At 34.9% G+C, this 18726-nt stretch overlaps 1 protein-coding gene and 1 long non-coding RNA gene across 4 annotated transcripts; both read right to left on the reverse strand.

Moving 5' to 3' along the window:
- Window positions 1-400: 400 nt before the first annotated feature.
- On the reverse strand, window positions 401-2132 carry LOC140893151 (uncharacterized). 3 transcript variants are annotated; one of them, XR_012153042.1, is made up of 5 exons: window positions 2065-2132; window positions 1885-1945; window positions 1658-1783; window positions 1500-1549; window positions 401-816 (listed from the first exon to the last, which is right to left on the reverse strand). It is a non-coding gene; the product is annotated as an uncharacterized lncRNA (long non-coding RNA). The 3 variants fall into 3 exon arrangements; XR_012153043.1 differs by having other exon boundaries at window positions 401-784; window positions 1885-2112; XR_012153041.1 differs by having other exon boundaries at window positions 1885-2112.
- A 7547-nt stretch (window positions 2133-9679) lies between these two features.
- LOC140891194 (uncharacterized) lies at window positions 9680-13999 on the reverse strand. Its single transcript, XM_073299555.1, has 4 exons — window positions 13009-13999; window positions 12338-12628; window positions 10271-12268; window positions 9680-10169 (listed from the first exon to the last, which is right to left on the reverse strand). Exons 1-4 carry the CDS (start codon window positions 13946-13948, stop codon window positions 9796-9798), a joined length of 3603 nt encoding a protein of 1200 aa, XP_073155656.1. The 5' UTR covers window positions 13949-13999; the 3' UTR covers window positions 9680-9795.
- Between the last annotated feature and the right edge of the window lie 4727 nt (window positions 14000-18726).

Below are 18726 nucleotides of genomic sequence, written 5' to 3' on the forward strand. Positions count from 1 at the left end.
GCGCAATGAAAATCATCTTTCTGGAATTGTGACTCGCGCGGGCGAGTTCAAATCTCGCTCGCGCGCCATGCAATTTCTACTGCGTGCGACAATTTTGAAAAATTCATATCTCAAGTTCTAGCTGTCGGATTGAGCTGAAATTTGGACAGCAGTTTCAAAACATCTTGAACTTCATTCTGAACGGTGGAGATTGGATTTTGATCTCTCTAAAATTAAATTGATTTTTTGAACAAAGCTGCTTCGTAATTCACTCTTCAACAATTCATTTTCCTACAAAATTAACCCGGAGAGTGAAATACACTGTGAGGCCCGGTTACTCTAATTACATTTAATTATCATACAAACAAGTAATTAGAAGTCAAAGCAGTGGAAAAACGATTTAAAATAAATTTTGGGCCTATAAAAATTTCGGCATGGCCTCCACGTAAGTAGGACATCCCAAAATACACAGACAGCAGTTTATTTAAAATAACTAAAACTAGGACCTCAACAAATTTAAACATCACACAACCATGTGCCGGCCAGGCACGAAAACAAATTAAAACAGTTAACACATACCTGAGCCGACAAGGCTTGATAATAATTTAAAACATAGCAGGAACTCTCAAATACAACACAAATACATCGGGGCATATCCCCGGAGAATATTAAAATGACTCTAACATAATACATAATATAACTCCGATAATACATAATATAACTGGGAGACAAGACATGATCCAACCTCCTCAACGAGCTCCGCCAGCGGACCCTTCGCCTGGTGCTGAAAAGTCACTTGGGTAGCCTACCATGGTGCCAAACAGCAGCCACAGTAGCCTCCCAGAATTAAATGAGGTTAGGATTCTGGTATGAAACAGTTAGGCAACAACAACAAAACATATAAACTATGCATAAACACATTATAAAATGTAGTATGCAATGCATGAACTGGGCTCAAAGTAAACGAGATAACAGGAGCCAACAAACGGTACGATAACAACTGGAACAATGCTCGAGCTAGAACACAGGGGAGCTACATCGTCATGTAACTAAACCGCCCTGCCAAGTATGCGAGGTATGTCGTGCTGGGTGAAATTAAACACCCACGACTCGGCTCCATACAGCTGATAACGATACAACAGATAGGCACAATAACGAACAACATACGATGTCAAGATTCCAAGTGCATATCACACAGAAAATGCATCAAGGAATAGACAATCATAATTTCGGTCTCAGGGATACTAGGCATAAAAAGCCACCAGCTGATTCCCGAAATAACAATACGTGTGCCCAGAGTACAATACAACATGATAACGGGTAACAAGAATGATAGGGCTCAACGTGTGATGTAGTGAATATCATGCCCTATTCTAAATGCCACAAAATATATCAAATAATTTAACATATAAACAACGAGGCATTTAAATTCACATAATCCATATAGTTCACGTAATCAACATAATATCGGTAAAACAATATTTATATTTTTACCGTTGTATGTTACAACCGTAACATACCTATACCAATTCAAACGAAGGTCCTCAACTCTAATTCCCAAAGTTTCGGCCTACAACACAATTAATATTTCAATATATATCAAAACGATGCGATATAACCAACGAAATCAAATTAAATCCAAGCGGGTAAAATCCCAATATCGGGCAGCCCACTATACCTCAACTAAACCAGTTGGAAACTCACGCTCAAGGCTGGAAGCAGGGATTAAAACATCACAACTCGAAGCTAAACTAGCTGGACCGTAGCAACCTTCGAACTCGTCGAAAAGCTCGCCGGAAAATGGCTGGAAAAGGGGCAAACGAACAGGGGAAGGTTCAGCTATCCTTAAGATTCAAAATACAGCATAAATATTGTCTAAAATACTCCAAGATCGAAGCTAGTTACCTTGAAGAAACACAGCAGAAATAGCAGCACAACCAGCTTCTGAAAGTGGGTCGATTCGTGCCTAAACGTGGACCAAAATCAGCGATTATTAGCTTCAATCGAAGCCACGGATGTAAGGAAGAAAACCCAACAAACGAATTGAATTTTGGACTCCGAACGAAGAAGTTATGGGCAATTTACCGGAGCTGCGCAGAGGGGTGACGGGAGTGACGGGATTTGGAATTAGGGAAGAACTTTTCTTATCTTTTCTCTTTCTTTTCTTTATGCGTGTGATGTATATATGTAAGGGTGTGTGTTTGCCTCTATTTAATTATTATTTGGGCAACTTGACACAGTCCAGATATTTTAACGCTCGTGTATTATTTTAGCTCTAATATGTATTTTATATCGCTTAAATCTCGATATTCAAAAATACATATATTTTTTAATACACTTTCTAATTTATTTGGCATAAATAATTATTTTTATTGAACATCTCAATAATTATTCTAATTATGCCAAATTACCAGATAATTAACTTCTGGGTCTTACATACACAAACATGGACTAAAACACATAAAAACACATAAAAACAATATGAATGCACACAAAATAGACATAAAAATATCACAAACTAATGCATACAAAATGTACTTATGATTCAGCTATCTATTATAAGATTGATTTACGATTCGGATATCATCAGCTATGGGTACGAGATGAAGATATCCCTAAAAATGCTTTCAGAACAAGGTATAGACATTATGAATTTATTCTCATGTCTTTTGGTTCAACCAATGCTCCTGCAGTATTTATGGGATTGATGAATAGAGTATTTCAGAAATATTTGGATGATTTTGTCATTATTTTTATTGATGATATATTGATATATTCCAAAAATGTGCATGATCACGTTGAACATCTCAGAATCATCTTACAGACTTTGAGAACTGAGAAATTATATGCCAAGTTATCGAAATGTGAGTTTTGGTTGCAGAAATTTGTATTTCTTGGGCATATCATTTTAGGTGATGGCATTTCAGTGGATCCAAGCAAGGTAGAGGATATACTTAATTGGCCTAGACCTACATCAGTGCCAGAAATACAGAGTTTTATGGGCTTAGCAGGATACTATCACAGATTTATCAAGATTTTTCCAGCATTTCCAAGCCTATTATGCAGTTAACTCAGAAGAATATGCCGTATGTTTGGACTGAAGCTTGTGAATCTAGTTTCTTGGAGTTGAAAAAGAGGCTTACCAGTGCACCTATCTTGACGATTCCTTCAGGTGCAGGTGATTTTGTTGTTTATTGTGATGCTTCTCACAGGGGTCTGGGTTGTGTGCTTATGCAGCGAGGTCATGTTATAGCTTATGCTTCGAGACAGTTAAAGCCACACGAGACTTGGTATCCTATCCATGATTTGGAGCTTGCCGCTATTGTCTTTGCATTGAAGATATGACGACATTATCTGTATGTTGAGAAGTTTGACATCTATCCTGATCACAAAAGTTTAAAATATCTATTTTCGCAGTCAAAATTGAATATGAGCCAGCGTAGATGGCTTGATTTATTGAAAGATTTTGATTGCGAGATTAAATACTATCCAGGGAAATCTAATGCAGCTGCAGATGCCTTAAGTAGAAAGGTATATTCTTTATCCTTATCTATGATAGGTGTATCTCAATTGGTAGAAGATTGCTGTATTTCTGGATTATTATTTAAAACAGATATGCAGCCTATCAGAGTTTGTGTTATTAAAGCTGAGCCAGAACTTCTGATGAGAATCAAAAAGCACAGAAAGATGATCAGAATATTCAAAAATCAATTGAAATGTTCAAATCTGGGCATCAATCTGAATATCAGGTCAGTGCTGATGATGTGTTATATGTGAATAACAGAATTGTTGTACCAGACATTTCAGATTTGAAACAACAGATAGTGAAAGAGGCTCACAGCAGTAGATTCAGTATTCATCCTGGTGGCAGAAAAATGTATAATGATCTAAAGACACGGTATTGGTGGAAACAGATGAAAGCAGATGTCACAGGTTTTGTGTCTAAATGTTTGAATTGCCAACATGTGAGAGCGGAAAGAAAGAGGCCAGGTGGTCTATTGCAGAGTTTGTCCATTCCAGAGTGGAAGTGGGATTACATTTCCATGGATTTCGTTACACAGCTACCATGTTCATCCAGAGGGTGCGATGCCATTTGGGTGATTATTGACAGGTTGACAAAATCAGCGTGCTTTATTCCGTACAAAATGACGTACAAACATGATCAAATGGCAGAAATTTATGTCAGAGAAGTGGTAAGATTACATGGTGTGCCTAAATCTATTGTTTCAGATCGAGACCCTAGATTTACACCACACTTTTGGAATAGCTTGCAACAAGCTCTTGGTACTCAATTGCATCTGAGTACAGCTTATCATACTCAAACGGACGGACAGTCAGAGCGGACTATCCAGACACTTGAGGATATGCTGAGAGCTGTAGTACTAGATTTTGGTACTACTTGGCAATATTCATTACCACTTGCAGAATTTTTTTACAATAACAGCTATCAGATAAGCATTGAGATGACTTCATTTGAAGCACTGTACAGAAAGAAATGTAGATCACCGTTATACTGGGATGATATCTCAGAAGTACCTGACGTTGGGCCTGATATGATCCGAGAAATGATTGAAAAAGTGAAGCTTATACAGAAAAGAATGAAAACAGCTCAGGACAGACAAAAAAAGTATGCGGATATCAGACGACGGCCTCTATCATTTGACCAGGGAGACAGAGTGTTCTTGAATATATCTCCGTTTAGAGGTACAGTCAGATTCGACAAGAAAGGAAAATTATCTCCACGTTTTATTGGTCCGTATGAGATTATCGAGAAGATAGACGATCTTGCTTATCGACTCGCTCTTCCTCCATCTTTGTCTGATATTCATGATATATTCCATATCTCGATGCTTCGGAAGTATCAGCCTGATTCTTCCCATATTATTCAGCCTGATGAAGCTGAACTTGATGAAACTCTCAGTTATTTTGAGCAACCTATTCAGATTCTTGATCGCAAAGACAAACAGCTCAGAAACAAGAGTATTCAGTTAGTCAAAGTTCAGTGGAGTCGACATGACATTGAAGAAGCGACTTGGGAGACTGAGTCAGATATGAGAAAAATATTTATAGAGTTGTTCCATTGATGTGAGTTCTTATTCTGTTTTCTATCATTTATTTATCTTATCTGTATACAGACTGCTTATACATATTGCTTATGAATTCGAGGACGAACTCATGCTTTAGAGGGGGAGAAATGTAAGACCCGAAATTATTTAATTTTAATATAAGAATATTTAATTTAGGAATATTTAGAGTTTAGAATTAAATTCTAATATTATTAAATTATTTAGTATTGAAATTGAATTAAATTGATTTTCCGGGGACTGAATTGAAAATATGCCAAAGTACAGGGACCAAAGTGCAAATAGTTGAAATTGAAGTAGACACATGGCCTTTTTATACATTTAAACGTGTATACATTATATTTTATCAGATATTATTGGCAAAAAAAACGTACACATCAGAATTCCCTTCAAGTTCTCAAGTTTCAAACTTTGATTTCTCAATAACCATTCATCCGATTTTTAATCCGGGCATAGTTTTGGAATCCTTACAAGAAAGGTTACGCTTTGATGTAAGTATCTCAATGATTCAGCATATTTCGAGATTTTTATGTTGAAGGAATCATATTTTAATTGTGACTATGTGTTCTTGAGAATATATGCATCGATATATTGCAATCGGATTGAAGAACGGACAAGTATTGTATCTGCTATGAAATTCCAGCCTTTATTCAAGATGTATAGCTTCTGATATGTTGGCATATGTTGTTGTGTATGCTGATATGTATGTGTTGTAAGTTGGAAAAGAATGGCATATTGAATTCGATATCGTTTCGATTACCGATCTTGTACCGTTAAGTCGTTAAGTCAGGAATTGGCTAGTATTGGATTCTCCTTGATTGAGATATGATTGAAGTGAGTTTCTTACTGATATTTCTAGTTAATCTATTGTGTTTTCAGCTTGAAAACAAGGGACATCGAACTCAAGAACTTTGATTTTGAATCGGAAGAATAAAGAACAAGATTGGAGCATTTTAAACACAAGAAAGAAAGGTATAAATTGATACAACCACGAAGGGATAGAATATTCGAGATAGATATATGATTCTCGAATTTCCTAAACCACATACGTGTATGCTTAGTTGCTTTTGCTTGTTTGTATGTATAATGTGAACTTTCTTGACTAGTATGAGTTGTATGTTTTGGTTTTGGCTTGTTGTATATAGATTATAGCTTAATGCATTAGTTTTGTATGCATTTATCTTGAGCCAAAAACCAAGTCTCATAGAGGGCCTGGCGGCCTAGATTGCAATTGGTGTTTGGTAAGTTGTAGTAAGTGTCAAGGGATATAGATTTAATCCTAGAGCTAGATGACTTACTATGATTGTACCAAAGTCAGAGAATTTAAGATATTTGACGCCACCTCGAGAGGGAGAGTCGGTGGTTAGTGGGATATTTTATTTTCCGGGATCCCAATAACTAAGAATTCTTTGTATCAGACTTGATAACCTTTCCTTTGGAACATGCATTTCATTTTTGTTTAACATTATAGCATGTTCATATCATTTATACTAAGAATTATATTTCTCACCGGAGTTATCCGGCTATTGCTTTGTTTTGTATGTGTGCATGGCAATAGGTGGGGCGAGATCGAATCAACAACCACCAGGATAGATTGAGATAAAGCTTAGCAAGTGAGGACTCAGGTTTTAAGCAAGAGAACATGTAATATGAATTGCTAAACATGTTAGAATAAGAACAAGAACCTTTGTATATATGTGTTACTTGTTGTATGCTCGTTTTTCATCTAGCTTTTCTTGTATTTGAATCACTAGATGGATGTGTTATTGACTCATGAATATATTTAGAACTTGGTTTAAATGTTGTGCATGTTTTGGATTGAAAAGAGAAACTTTTAGAAGCACTTAAACAGAGCACACAAGAGCTGAGAAAAACAGAGTCGAGCACTGCTCAGGGCAATGCTCGAGCTGCACAATTTGGCAGCTCGGGCACAGCCCAAGACAACCCAACCCATAGGTTGGGTAAAGAGGGAGCGCTCGAGCGGCCAAATAGTACAGCTCGAGCTCACCCTCCTTGAGTTAAAAAAAAAATTTATTCATTTAGCGACGGGTTTTTGCGTTGCCAAATGTATGGTTTTGCGTCGCCATATGTTCGGTATTACAGATTAAATATTTCTAGTTATTAATTGCCCTATAAGCTTAGATTAGCACCCGAGGTCCCCACAGTTCAGACGGTCCGAACTCGTGCCTATATATAAGGCCGAGGATCTCATAATTTAGACGCTCAGAAACTTCTCTCCTTCGTCCACGTGGCTCTATTTTAGGGCTTTGGGTACTTTTATTTTAGAGTTGAAATAGGAAGTATATTTTAGTACAGTCAGACAGTGTCTGAAATAGTAGCGGAGAAGTGCTCGAAGCTGTGGAGCTGCAGCAGGGGTGTGCCCATAGGTGCGGGATAGTCGCCATCAGCGGGCTAAAGACGAACGGTGGTATAGATTTTGCTTTCTAAAAATATTTAGAAGTATGCAATAGCTTATTTAAGGCTTTTAGAGCATAAATATTGATGCATGAATATTTGCATTGTAGAGTTGGTGATAAGCGTGAAACCTAGAGTGAGACTCATAGGACTGCTTTTAGAAAGATACGTAAGTACTGACTGATATTGTTAGCGGGTATGCATGCTAATATGTTGCAATATTTATGTGTCATGATTGCATGTTTATGTTATGCTACATATGCATATATCTTGATTAGCGGTATTATTGCCTTACACAGTATAGGGGTTGCTCAGCCCCATTGCATGTGTGGATGGATACCATGGTTTTGGTTTCGGATATGTCCACGGGTTATATGGTACGTGAGTAACCTCCTGATGCGATGGCTCAGCGTGCTACATACCATGGCGCCTAAACTGAGTAGGATATTATTCCTAGTATGACACCCAAGTATACATATGCATGCATCATGTTTATATGTTATCTGTATTAGCGTATTGAGCTTATAGCTCACGTCCAGTATTTTGTTGTTGTCTGGACGCCCCATTCGACGGGGCAGTTGCAGGTGCAAGTAGTGCGCCCAGAGACTCGGAGCAGTCGGTGACCAGGAAGAGACAGCAGGACTTAGCTGTAGGAATTATTGTTGTTAAAATTTATTCGATTGAGTTGTATATCGAATTATTTTATTAGTCGGTTGTATTCTGCTAACCAGTATTTATTTAAGATTCCGCAAAGTTTTTCTGATTAGTGTTAATTGTATGCTTTGTTAACTCTAAATTCTGATTAGTAATGAATTCGGGTTGGCTCACTACACATATTTATATCAATGAAACGGGTCGATTTGATCCATATTTTTAATCAAAAGAATTAATTTTATTTTTAACATAAAAAATAATATTTTTTTTATAGATTTGATCGAATCAGAGATCCGTTCACAAAATTAATGAATTATGAGGCACCCTCATCTGATTTTTTGTGAAAAATTATTAGGATACAACATGACATAGAGTATATAGTATTAATGGAAAAAAGTAGACATGTAAATTCAAAAATAATTTTATTTGAAATTGTGCATATCAAATAAGAGAAAAAAACAAATAATAAATAGTAGATGCATAAAATTTTAATTTTTTTATTTGAAATTGTGCATGATATATTTTTTTAATGAATTATTACTTAATTAGTTGAAGAGTTACATAAATAAATAATTAAAAAAACACATTAATTACGTAGTATTAATGGAAAAAAGATAGTCATGTAAATTCACAAATAATTTTATTTGAAATAATGCATACCAAATAAGAGAAAAAGGCAGGAGGAGGATTCATATAATCAAACCATGCAAACTTGTATGATAAAAATTGTCCGGTTAAATATAAATACTAAATGAGAATAATCGAAAGGAAAAGCATGTGTTTGAAGAAAATATTTTAGAAATTTATGGAGAATTACTTCGAACTTAATTATTATGTGATTATACCTTAGGAAATGTAAATGTTTCATGTTGCTAGAAGCTATTTATATTGATTTTAATATTTTTTTAAAAAAAATCGATTTACCACAATTAGCATTTTTCTTACTCAATTTTGTTATATCTTAATTATTCGTGGAAAAATATTTAGCTTATGAATTGAATTGTTCACAAATTCATAATGTATACCTAATGCACGATGCGCGGAGCATATATAAAATGTTTTTTGAATAAATAATGTTTTGATTTTAATTTATTTTCATGTTATTTCAAGACTAATAACTTAAATATTTAAAAATTTATATTTAGATTAAGATAAAAAAATATTAGTACTTTTAAAATTCTATAAAAAAAATAGATAAAATGTGATTAAAAAAATAAATTGATAAGTAATGTGATATTGTTTGAAATAAGTTGAGGGGAAGTTAAAATAAAATGAGGATTTGATTGTATTTTTGTAAAATTAATTAAGATGTCATGACTAAATTGATTGAAAATTAGTTAGCAAATGGTATAATTTTAATTAAACAGTAAGGTGTTAATTAGTTGATAATTAAGCAATAAACGGAAACTCAAAAGACAAATATAAGCTTTTTGATTCAAACGGAAGCTCAAAAGACACATATAAAGCAGCACTTTTAAGCAACCAAAATTTCGAGGTTTTATAGATTTAGGAATTGAAAGATACTAAAAAAAATATTACCATAAACGTATAATTTATCAAAGAGAAGCGAAATTCGAAGAAAATTAAAGGAAACAAGTATAGAATCATTAACAGTGTATTTTTACCACACATATAAAACATTGGTACAAGTACAACTCCAATTTCAAAGGTTGCTCACTTGTTTTGGAGTATAGTACTGAAGGTGTTGAGACATGATCTTCTTCAATGCTACAACAACATATTTCATGCTAATTCTCCTTTCGCTAGGATTCTCCATACAACATTTTAAAGCTATCTCCATTATTGACACCAAGCATTCCACCTTTTCATGGAGATATTCTTCTTCCGAGTTCAATAATTCCGAATCTATAACTTGCACAATTGCATCAGGCACACAATCATTCACCCACTTCCTTAGGCTTAAATCCCCTGTAAACTTTATATCATTCGGCTTCATTCCCGTAAAAACTTCCATCAACATTATGCCGTAGCTGTAAACATCACATTTTACGGATACCAATCCTTCCGAACCATATTCTATAAAACAAGAAAAAAAAAATAAGTTCATCAAAGTTATATATAGCAAGTAAAAGTTTAAAAATGTGATTAATGAAGGAGATGAAAAATGGCATGTTCACCTGGTGCAATATAGCCTAATGTGGCAAGCGTCCTTGTGAGCGTAACGCTAACTCCATCACTTAGAAGCTTCGCGACCCCAAAATCGCTCAAATGGGCAACCATTTCTTCATCTAAGAGCACATTGCTTGGCTTTAAATCACAATGAATTATCGGTATTGAGTAACCATAGTGTAGATATTCTAGTGCACATGCTATGTCTATCATTATGTTCAGTCTTTGCACGATATTCAAGAAGTTGTTTTCCAAATATAGCCATTGTTCGAGGCTTCCATTAGGCATATATTTGAGAACCAATGCCTTGAAGTCTTCGTTCGAGCAACTTCCAATGACTTTGCAGAGATTTCTATGACGTAGCGTACGCAAGACTTCACATTCAGTGTCAAAACTCTTGAATCCGCCTTCTGAATGCGAGTGGAACACTTTCACCGCCACATCTTCGCCATCCTCAAGCGTCCCTTTGTAGACAGAACCATAACTTCCTGTCCCAAGTAAATGATTCTCATTGAATCCTTCGGTTGCCTTTACAAGTTCCTGATACGAGACTCGTGATGGTGCAGTAATGAATGAACTCTCTGTAGGGGATTCTACCTTGTTTTTCTCTCGGTATCTTGCAAGTAGATATGACATGGCTATGATGAAAGCTAGCATTGAAATCCCCACGAAAACATACACAACATGAGGACTCACTTTCTTCCTCTTCGATTTAGGGATTGTATTTTCATGACAAGGTGGAACTCCATATTTAGAATCACCACAAAGCCCTTCATTAGAAATGAAGAATTTACTTGGAAAAGATTTGAAGGGGCCACCAGTAGGGATGGGACCGCTTAACTCATTGAAAGAAACATCGAAGTACTTGAGATACTGAAGTGCTTCCAGCGACGTTGAGATAGTTCCAGAAAGATTGTTGTGTGAAAGATCCAGTGTCTCCAAACTCACCAACTTACCAATGGACTCGGGAATAGATCCTTGAAATCTGTTTCGTGCCAAAGAAAGATCGACAATGCTCCCTACGCCTCCAATAGAGCTAGGAATGATACTTGAGAATTGATTTTTTGAGAAATCAAGGATGGTTGCAACCTTCATATATCTAATATCTGAAGGTAGAGAACCCGTCAACATATTTGAAGACAAATCCAACTCGAGAATATCGCGGAGTCTCCATAGGCTTGTAGGTATCACATAATTTAATCTGTTTGTCCCCAAGTATAGTGCCCTTAGAGAAGTAAGATTTCCAATGCAATCAGGGATAGAACCAGTGATTTTGTTATGCATAAGAGACAATAGAGCCAAATTCGGTAGTGTGCAGAGGATATCAGGTATCGATCCCCTCAGTTTGTTGTGGTGAAGAGAAAAAGCTTGAAGTTTTCTCAGGTTTTCCAATGTATTCGGAATAGCTCCTGTGAGTTCATTACGGAACATACCCAGAATAATCAAATTTTCAAGATTTCCAAGTCCATCTGGAATTCTGCCTCGAAGACCACAGTTGTGAGCATATAATTTCTGAATAGAAGTTGACAGATTCCCTATGGAAACTGGGAGAACTCCATTGAAAGGATTAGCTCCTATACTGAATTCACTTAGATAGCTGCAGTTGCTCAATGGAGTGATGAAGCTTAGTTCCGATGTTTCACTAACCAAATTGTTCGCGGTTAATAGTAAAATTTCCAAAAGACTCAACTTCCCAAAGGAGTGGGGAATTTGTCCAGTGAGATTGTTGAAAGAAAAGTCGAGGAAGATGAGTTTGGACGAATTTGAGATAGAATCAGTCATTTCTCCAAAGAAAAAATTGTGATCGAGGTAGAACACTTCTAGATCAGGTAGCCCATGATTCAAAATCGATGGAAGGTGACCCAATAGCTTATTCGATGAAACAACAATCGACCTTAATGTTGAGATGTTGAAGATTTTTTCAGGGATATAACCACTCAAGTCATTGTATGACAAATCCAAGAACAACAAGTTGTTAAGATTGCCTATCCCTTCTGGAATTGTTCCTGAAAAACAAGGACGATTTCATATAAATTTCTTGGATGCACAAGCTGCAATTTCATCAAGTATTTTACCTGTCAACTTGTTATAACCAATATACAACATTTGCAGCATTGTTAAGTTTCCGATCCCTTTTGGTATGCTTCCAGTTAAGTTGTTCCCATAGAAATAAGCCTTTCTGAGCTGAGAAGAAGAAGAACACATGTCGGACGGAATGGAACCGGTTAGATTACATTCTGCAACATTGATGTATTGCAATGAGGAGCTGTTGCAGATAGATGAAGGTACAGAGCCCACGAAAAAGTTATCTTCCATTCGTAGCTCCGTCAACTTTTCAAGGTTACCGATCTCTTTTGGGATTTCACCTGGCAAAAGAGTGAACTTCATAAAACTTAATATTGTTTTGAAAAGGTTAAAAGTCCATCAACAACATAAAATAGGAATAACATGCTGCAAATTCAATGAGCAAGATCCTGAGCCAATACAAGGTTTACCACCTACAAGCATAGTTAATAAAATGTAGAACTCTCCGCAATTCTTGAGGTTCCAGATAGGAGAAACCTTGTGTTTGATAAAGTTCGACATCCCAAGAGACAACAAGATTATGATAACATATAGAGGTTAACGCCTTATGTATGAGTATGAATAGTTAGAAAGGTATACTCTATAAACAAGAAAGGCACATTCGAATGCAGTGAAATGAAATCCAATGATGAAATTTCTGTTTCAAAATAAGATATACCACCTGTAAAATGGTTGAAACTAAGATACAATACTTCAAGTGCCCTTAAGCTTCCAATGCCTCGAGGGATGGAGCCAGTAAACTTATTATACCACAAGGAGAGAACAGTAAGCTGTGAACACTCGGAAATATTTAGCGGTATGGGACCTTCCAGCTCGTTGGAAGATAGATAAAGCGTTTTCAGATTCCAGAGGCGGCGGCACATGCCTTCAGGGAGATTGCCGGACAAACTATTCCCTGTCAAAGCAAGATTTTCCATGGTGGATATGTTGAAAACTGACATCGGTACGACACCGATAAGGTTGTTAGATTGTAATCGCAATTCCTTCAAGTTAAACAAACTTCCAAAGGCTTCTGGGATTTCTCCCTGTAAAGGATTGAATGATATATCAAAAACTTCCAGCTTGGACATATTCGTTACGAAACTTGGTATGGAACCAGTAAAAAAATTGTTCCGAAGATTCAAGAACCGAAGTTCAACCAAGATCCCGAACAAAGAAGGGATGTTGCCGGTGAAGCTGTTGAACCCGAAATCCAAGAATCTCAATCTATGCAACTTTGCCAACTCTTGGGGAAGTTGGCCACGAAAACTGTTATTTCTCAAGTTTAGAGAAACTAGGAACGACAGGTTTCCCAGTTGTGAGGGCAGATTTCCGTGAAGTCCCATCTCTGAAATATCTAAAGCTGTAACTCTTGGGTGGCGAGAACTGCAAGTAACTCCAATCCATTCGCATGTTGGGGAAGAATGGGACCAGTTTCGGGACAAAACATGAGAAGGGTCTAAACTGAGTTGGGATTTGAATGCAAGAAGGGCAGATTGATCAGTGATTATGTTGGTTAACGCCATGGCCAAACAAGCCATGATCAGAATATTTAGTAATGAAACTGCCACAAGAAAACACTGTCCCTTCTTCATGCCCATTTCCAGAAATATATATTTCATTCATATCATATCATATCATAAGACGATCGAATGCTTAAGTTCAAATTTAAATTTAAGAAAAGTTGTGAATCCGAGTATCCGACGACTTGTTTACTCTAGCTTGCAAAATTGCCCGAAAGTCTTCGTTTCACACCAAAAACCAAGTGGAAAAGGACATACTTCCATATCTCCTGTTCAGTTTCATAAATTTCAACTTGACTACGATTGATTTTTTTTTTTTGACTACGCATCCTTGGTGTCAGTTTTTGGTGTGCATTGGATAAACATCAGGCTAATACAATAGCCAGTAAATCATATTAGTGAGTCAAGTAACTCGCACTGACAGGTTCATCCGAAAAAGTGTGGCTGAAAAATTGATTTCGCGATCATTGTTCAAATTCTCACCAACTAGGTTCCTCAAGGACCCATTGTGTTAGATATGTGTTGATTTGTTAATGATTTTATTTCATCTTGTATCCTTATTGATATGATATTTTTCTTGTATATAGGTGTTTATCTTAGGTTGTGATTTGTATCCTTCTAGATTGATAGTCTAGCACACTCTGGTATAAATATACATATTGCGAGATCAATAATATTATTCAAGTTCTCTCAATCTCTACATGGTATCAGAGAAATTAGGCAAACGTCGCTAACCCTATATTTCTTTTTTCATGACCGACGGCACACCATCGGTCACCACCGTGACCACCATGGCCCTTACCCCACCGTCCAGCTCTCTTATTGCCATTAATGTGGCAGCGCAAGCTAGCTCCTTTGAAACTTACTTCCACAAACTACCCGGCATGGCGTCTTCAATTCCAGTCTCTGCTAATTGGCTACGACCTCTTTGGCTATGTGGATGGCTCGATGCCCTGCCCACCGCCAACAATCACCAGCAATGCTGTTACGATCTCCAATCCTGCCCACTCCTTTTGGGTTCGACAGGATCAGCTACTGCTCAACGGTATTATTGGTGCTTTCTCACCCACCTTAATCCCGTTTATTGCCGCGTCCAACACTTCTCATGATGCATGGCAAACTCTGGCCAAAACCTATGCGGCTCCGAGTCGTGGCCGTATCTTACAACTCAAGACTCAGATCTCCAATCCGGTGAAAGACTCCAAGTCTATCACTGACTATATGCACGACATCAAGGCAACGATTGATGCCCTTACCAAACCTTTGTCAGGCCAGCGTCTTCGCCAGTTACTTTTCAAGATTGGTGTTTCCTCGGAACCTCCATCGTGAGGGGGCCTGTTAGATATGTGTTGATTTGATAATGATTTTATTTCATCTTGTATCCTTATTGATATGATCTTTTCCTTGTATATAGGTGTTTTATCTTAGGTTGTCATTTGTATCCTTCTAGATTGATAGTCTAGCATACTCTTGTATAAATATACATATTGTGAGATCAATAATATTATTCAAGTTCTCTCAATCTCTACACATTGTATGGGCTGCCCAGCCTAGCCCACACCTAGGGATAACAATGGTTCGGGTCTAAATCGGGCCCTGCATCGAACCCGGCACGGCGGGGCGAGTTTAGACCCAGCCAAGCGGGCTCACATGCTTTTCCGGGACAGGTCCCGGGTTTAGCCGGACCTGCCCTGCCAAAATATATATAATAATATATAAATATTAAATATATGTATATATATTAATAATATATAAGGGGAGTGTTATTACACTCCAAAACGTGTTAATAACACTCCACCTTACCTAATCAATTTAATATTAGACAAAATTATCCTTATCATATCTTTTCTTATATAATAGAATTTTGATTTACCTTAATAAATCATACACACTTTTGTTTTAACTTTTAACTACTACAGTATTAATTTTTAGAATTTTGTTGCATACTTTATATCGGATATCATTTATTTTATCCTAAATTTTAGAATGATATACGAATGGTTATCGGAGTTTTTCAAAATGAAATATATATATATATATATATATATATATATATATATATATATATATATATATATATATAATATGTTGGATGTAAAAAATTTGATTTACAAAAAGTTTATTAAATTTTGATTTACCAAAATTTTATTAAAATTTAATATAAAAAAAAATATTTTAAAATTTAAGACTAAAATTTAAATTTATATGTTATTTTATACTTTTTATTCTGTAATATATTTTTTCGTGATTAAAAACATATATTTTATAATATAAAAATATTATTTAAACTCAATTATTATAATTTAAATAAACTAAATATTAACTATAAATTTATAAAAAAAAATTATTTTAAAATAAATTTTTTATTAAGTTATATATATTTTATAAGATATTATAATTATTTTAAAATTTTAAGTTATACTTAAAAAAATTGAGATAGGTTATACTCAATAAAAAACTAAAACATAAAAATGAACTATCAATTTTTTTCGAAAAATTAAAATAAAATATAAATTAAATGAAAGTAAAATTAGTAATTATTTTTTGATATTTTTTTGTGTTTTCATTAACAAATTAAACTATATTATTTTTAGTAATAATGTTATAGAAAACATATTTTAAGAATAGAAGGTCTGAAACTAAGAATGAGTTTGCTAAAAATAAAACCAATCAAAGGTTAGAATTGTCAATTTTTAATATAAAATTAAAAATGGAGTGTGTTAACCCTAATATATAATTATATTTTTATATTAAATAATCGATAATTTATCCATAATTTGAGTTTATAATATTTTTGGATTGAAATGATTTTAATATATCATGATATTTTTAATATGAAAATATATTATTATAAAATTTCTTTGGTTCTTAATTATTAATTAAATAAAAAATTATACATTTTAACTTGTGAGAATATTTTTTGTCCTAAATATTGTTAATATAAATTTGAAAAATAATTTAACAATTTTTTGTTAATTTTTGAAGTTATTAAAAAATTTTATTTAATAAAATTTAAATTATATAAAATTTGGCGGATCCAACAGATCTAACTCGGATTGGACCCGCTGGGTTCACGGAGCGATGCGGGTCCAAGGGGAGGCGAGGCGGGTCTCGGGTTTGCCCCGAACCCGCCCCCAACCAGCCCCGCTGCCATTCTTACCCACACCCAAGGGCAGAGCTACTCCTTGGCCCGGTGGCCCAATTTTTTTAAAAAATTTTATACATATTTTTGTGTTTATTTTTTGGATCACTTTGGAATTAGCCTGGGTAGCCCAAAACTAATAACTAATGCATTAGCCCATTAAAATACTCACTCATGGACATGCATTAGCCCACTAATATACCCACTCATTGAATGATTATAGAAGCCCAAAAAATCTATAATGTAAGGTGTTAGAATTTTTTTTCCTAAGAATAATTACTAAATTTTTTTCTTGAGAATTCTTTTTTTATACATTGTTTTCAAAAGAAACTTTTAGCCCGGGTAGACTTCAATTTCTGGCTTCGTCATTGCCCACGCCCTTATCCCTTATATATATGTGTATGTATTTTTTTTAAAAAAATATGTATGTATTTGTGTATATGACTTGGGCTTAATATAATTTTTATAGCACAACCCAACTCTTCATTACATTTAATGGAAAACTGCAATTTTGATTTTGTATATTTCTCACTTTGTGATTTTGGTCCTCTATATTTACATATTTCAGTTTTAGTCTTGCATGTTCTGATTTTTTATAATTTCAGTCCTTTTTCTTCTAAAATACTTACGTGACACTATACACGTCAGCTCCACACAACACTGCATTGGTGTCACATCAGCGTCACATCGAAAAAATGACTAAAATTACAAAAAAAATAAAAAATATAACAGACTAAAACTGAAATTTGAAAATATACAAGACCAAAATCGCAGAGTGACAAATAACAAGATCAAAAAAGCAATTTTTCCTTACATTTATTGGGCTTTGTTCTTTGAAAAATACTAATAAAAAATTACAAGACAATTAGTAAAGAATTGATGGTGTGAGTGGGAAAAAGCTTTAAATGGTACATTCGATAATATAGTTTAACTATTCAAGCAAGTTAAGAATAAAAAGAAATTTCTTAATCACACAGTTAAATTTTTACAAAATTGTTTTTTTTAAAAATCTAATCTACTTATGAAATATAATATATATAATTTAATACTATTAAATATTAATGCTATGTAAAGAATTTGTTAACCTATTTAATTATGAAAATATAAAAATTTAGCCCTCCCTGGCCATAACGATTCATTTTTGTAATTTTTATTAATTGGAGGAGGATGCAGTAAATTAAGGTACAATTAAGTCTTGAAAAAATTGTGCCGATCGAGCAGTTTCAAAGGCTCCAATTTTTCAAACATGCGAAAAAGTTTTCTGAAAAATTATTCAAACAGTCTAAAACAAACCATTTGTCGCGTCAAATTACATTGCTTGTCCGTCTCGAGTTGGGGTGCAAACGAACCGAACCTGTTTGTGAGCTTTACGAGCCCGCTCGATAAATATTTGATTCGTATTCGAGCTTATCGAACTCGAGCCGAATTCGAACATGTTCGAACATTTTTTCGAGCCGAGCTCGAGCCGAAATTACTCCGTTCGATAGTTCGCGAATAGTTCGCGAGCCTTAATATTTAATTAATATAATATAATTATATAATAATATATATACATTTCGAGCTTTCGAACCATAATATCCGAATAGTTCACGAATAGGTTCGAATATTTTGAACCGAACTCGAAATCGAACTTCATTTCGAGCCGAACTCGAGCCAAAATATTTGAAATTATCGAACTTCGAATCGAGCTCGAGCTCGAATATACTCTTATCGAGCCAAATTCGAACCTTAAAAT

Source organism: Henckelia pumila, chromosome 3, assembly GCF_033568475.1.
Source record: "Henckelia pumila isolate YLH828 chromosome 3, ASM3356847v2, whole genome shotgun sequence".
In the NCBI taxonomy this organism is placed as follows: Eukaryota; Viridiplantae; Streptophyta; class Magnoliopsida; order Lamiales; family Gesneriaceae; genus Henckelia; species Henckelia pumila.

What these genes read in the sequence shown, in the direction of transcription:
- LOC140891194 (XM_073299555.1), bottom strand. Translation starts at nt 13,948, where the DNA reads ATGAAATATATATTTCTGGAAATGGGCATGAAGAAGGGACAGTGTTTT. An exon ending in TAGTTTCAACCATTTTACAG is followed by an intron (nt 12,629 to 13,008) that starts GTGGTATATCTT and finishes CTCTTTTGCCAG; the next exon opens with GTGAAATCCCAAAAGAGATC. An exon ending in TGGTTATAACAAGTTGACAG is followed by an intron (nt 12,269 to 12,337) that starts GTAAAATACTTG and finishes CTTGTTTTTCAG; the next exon opens with GAACAATTCCAGAAGGGATA.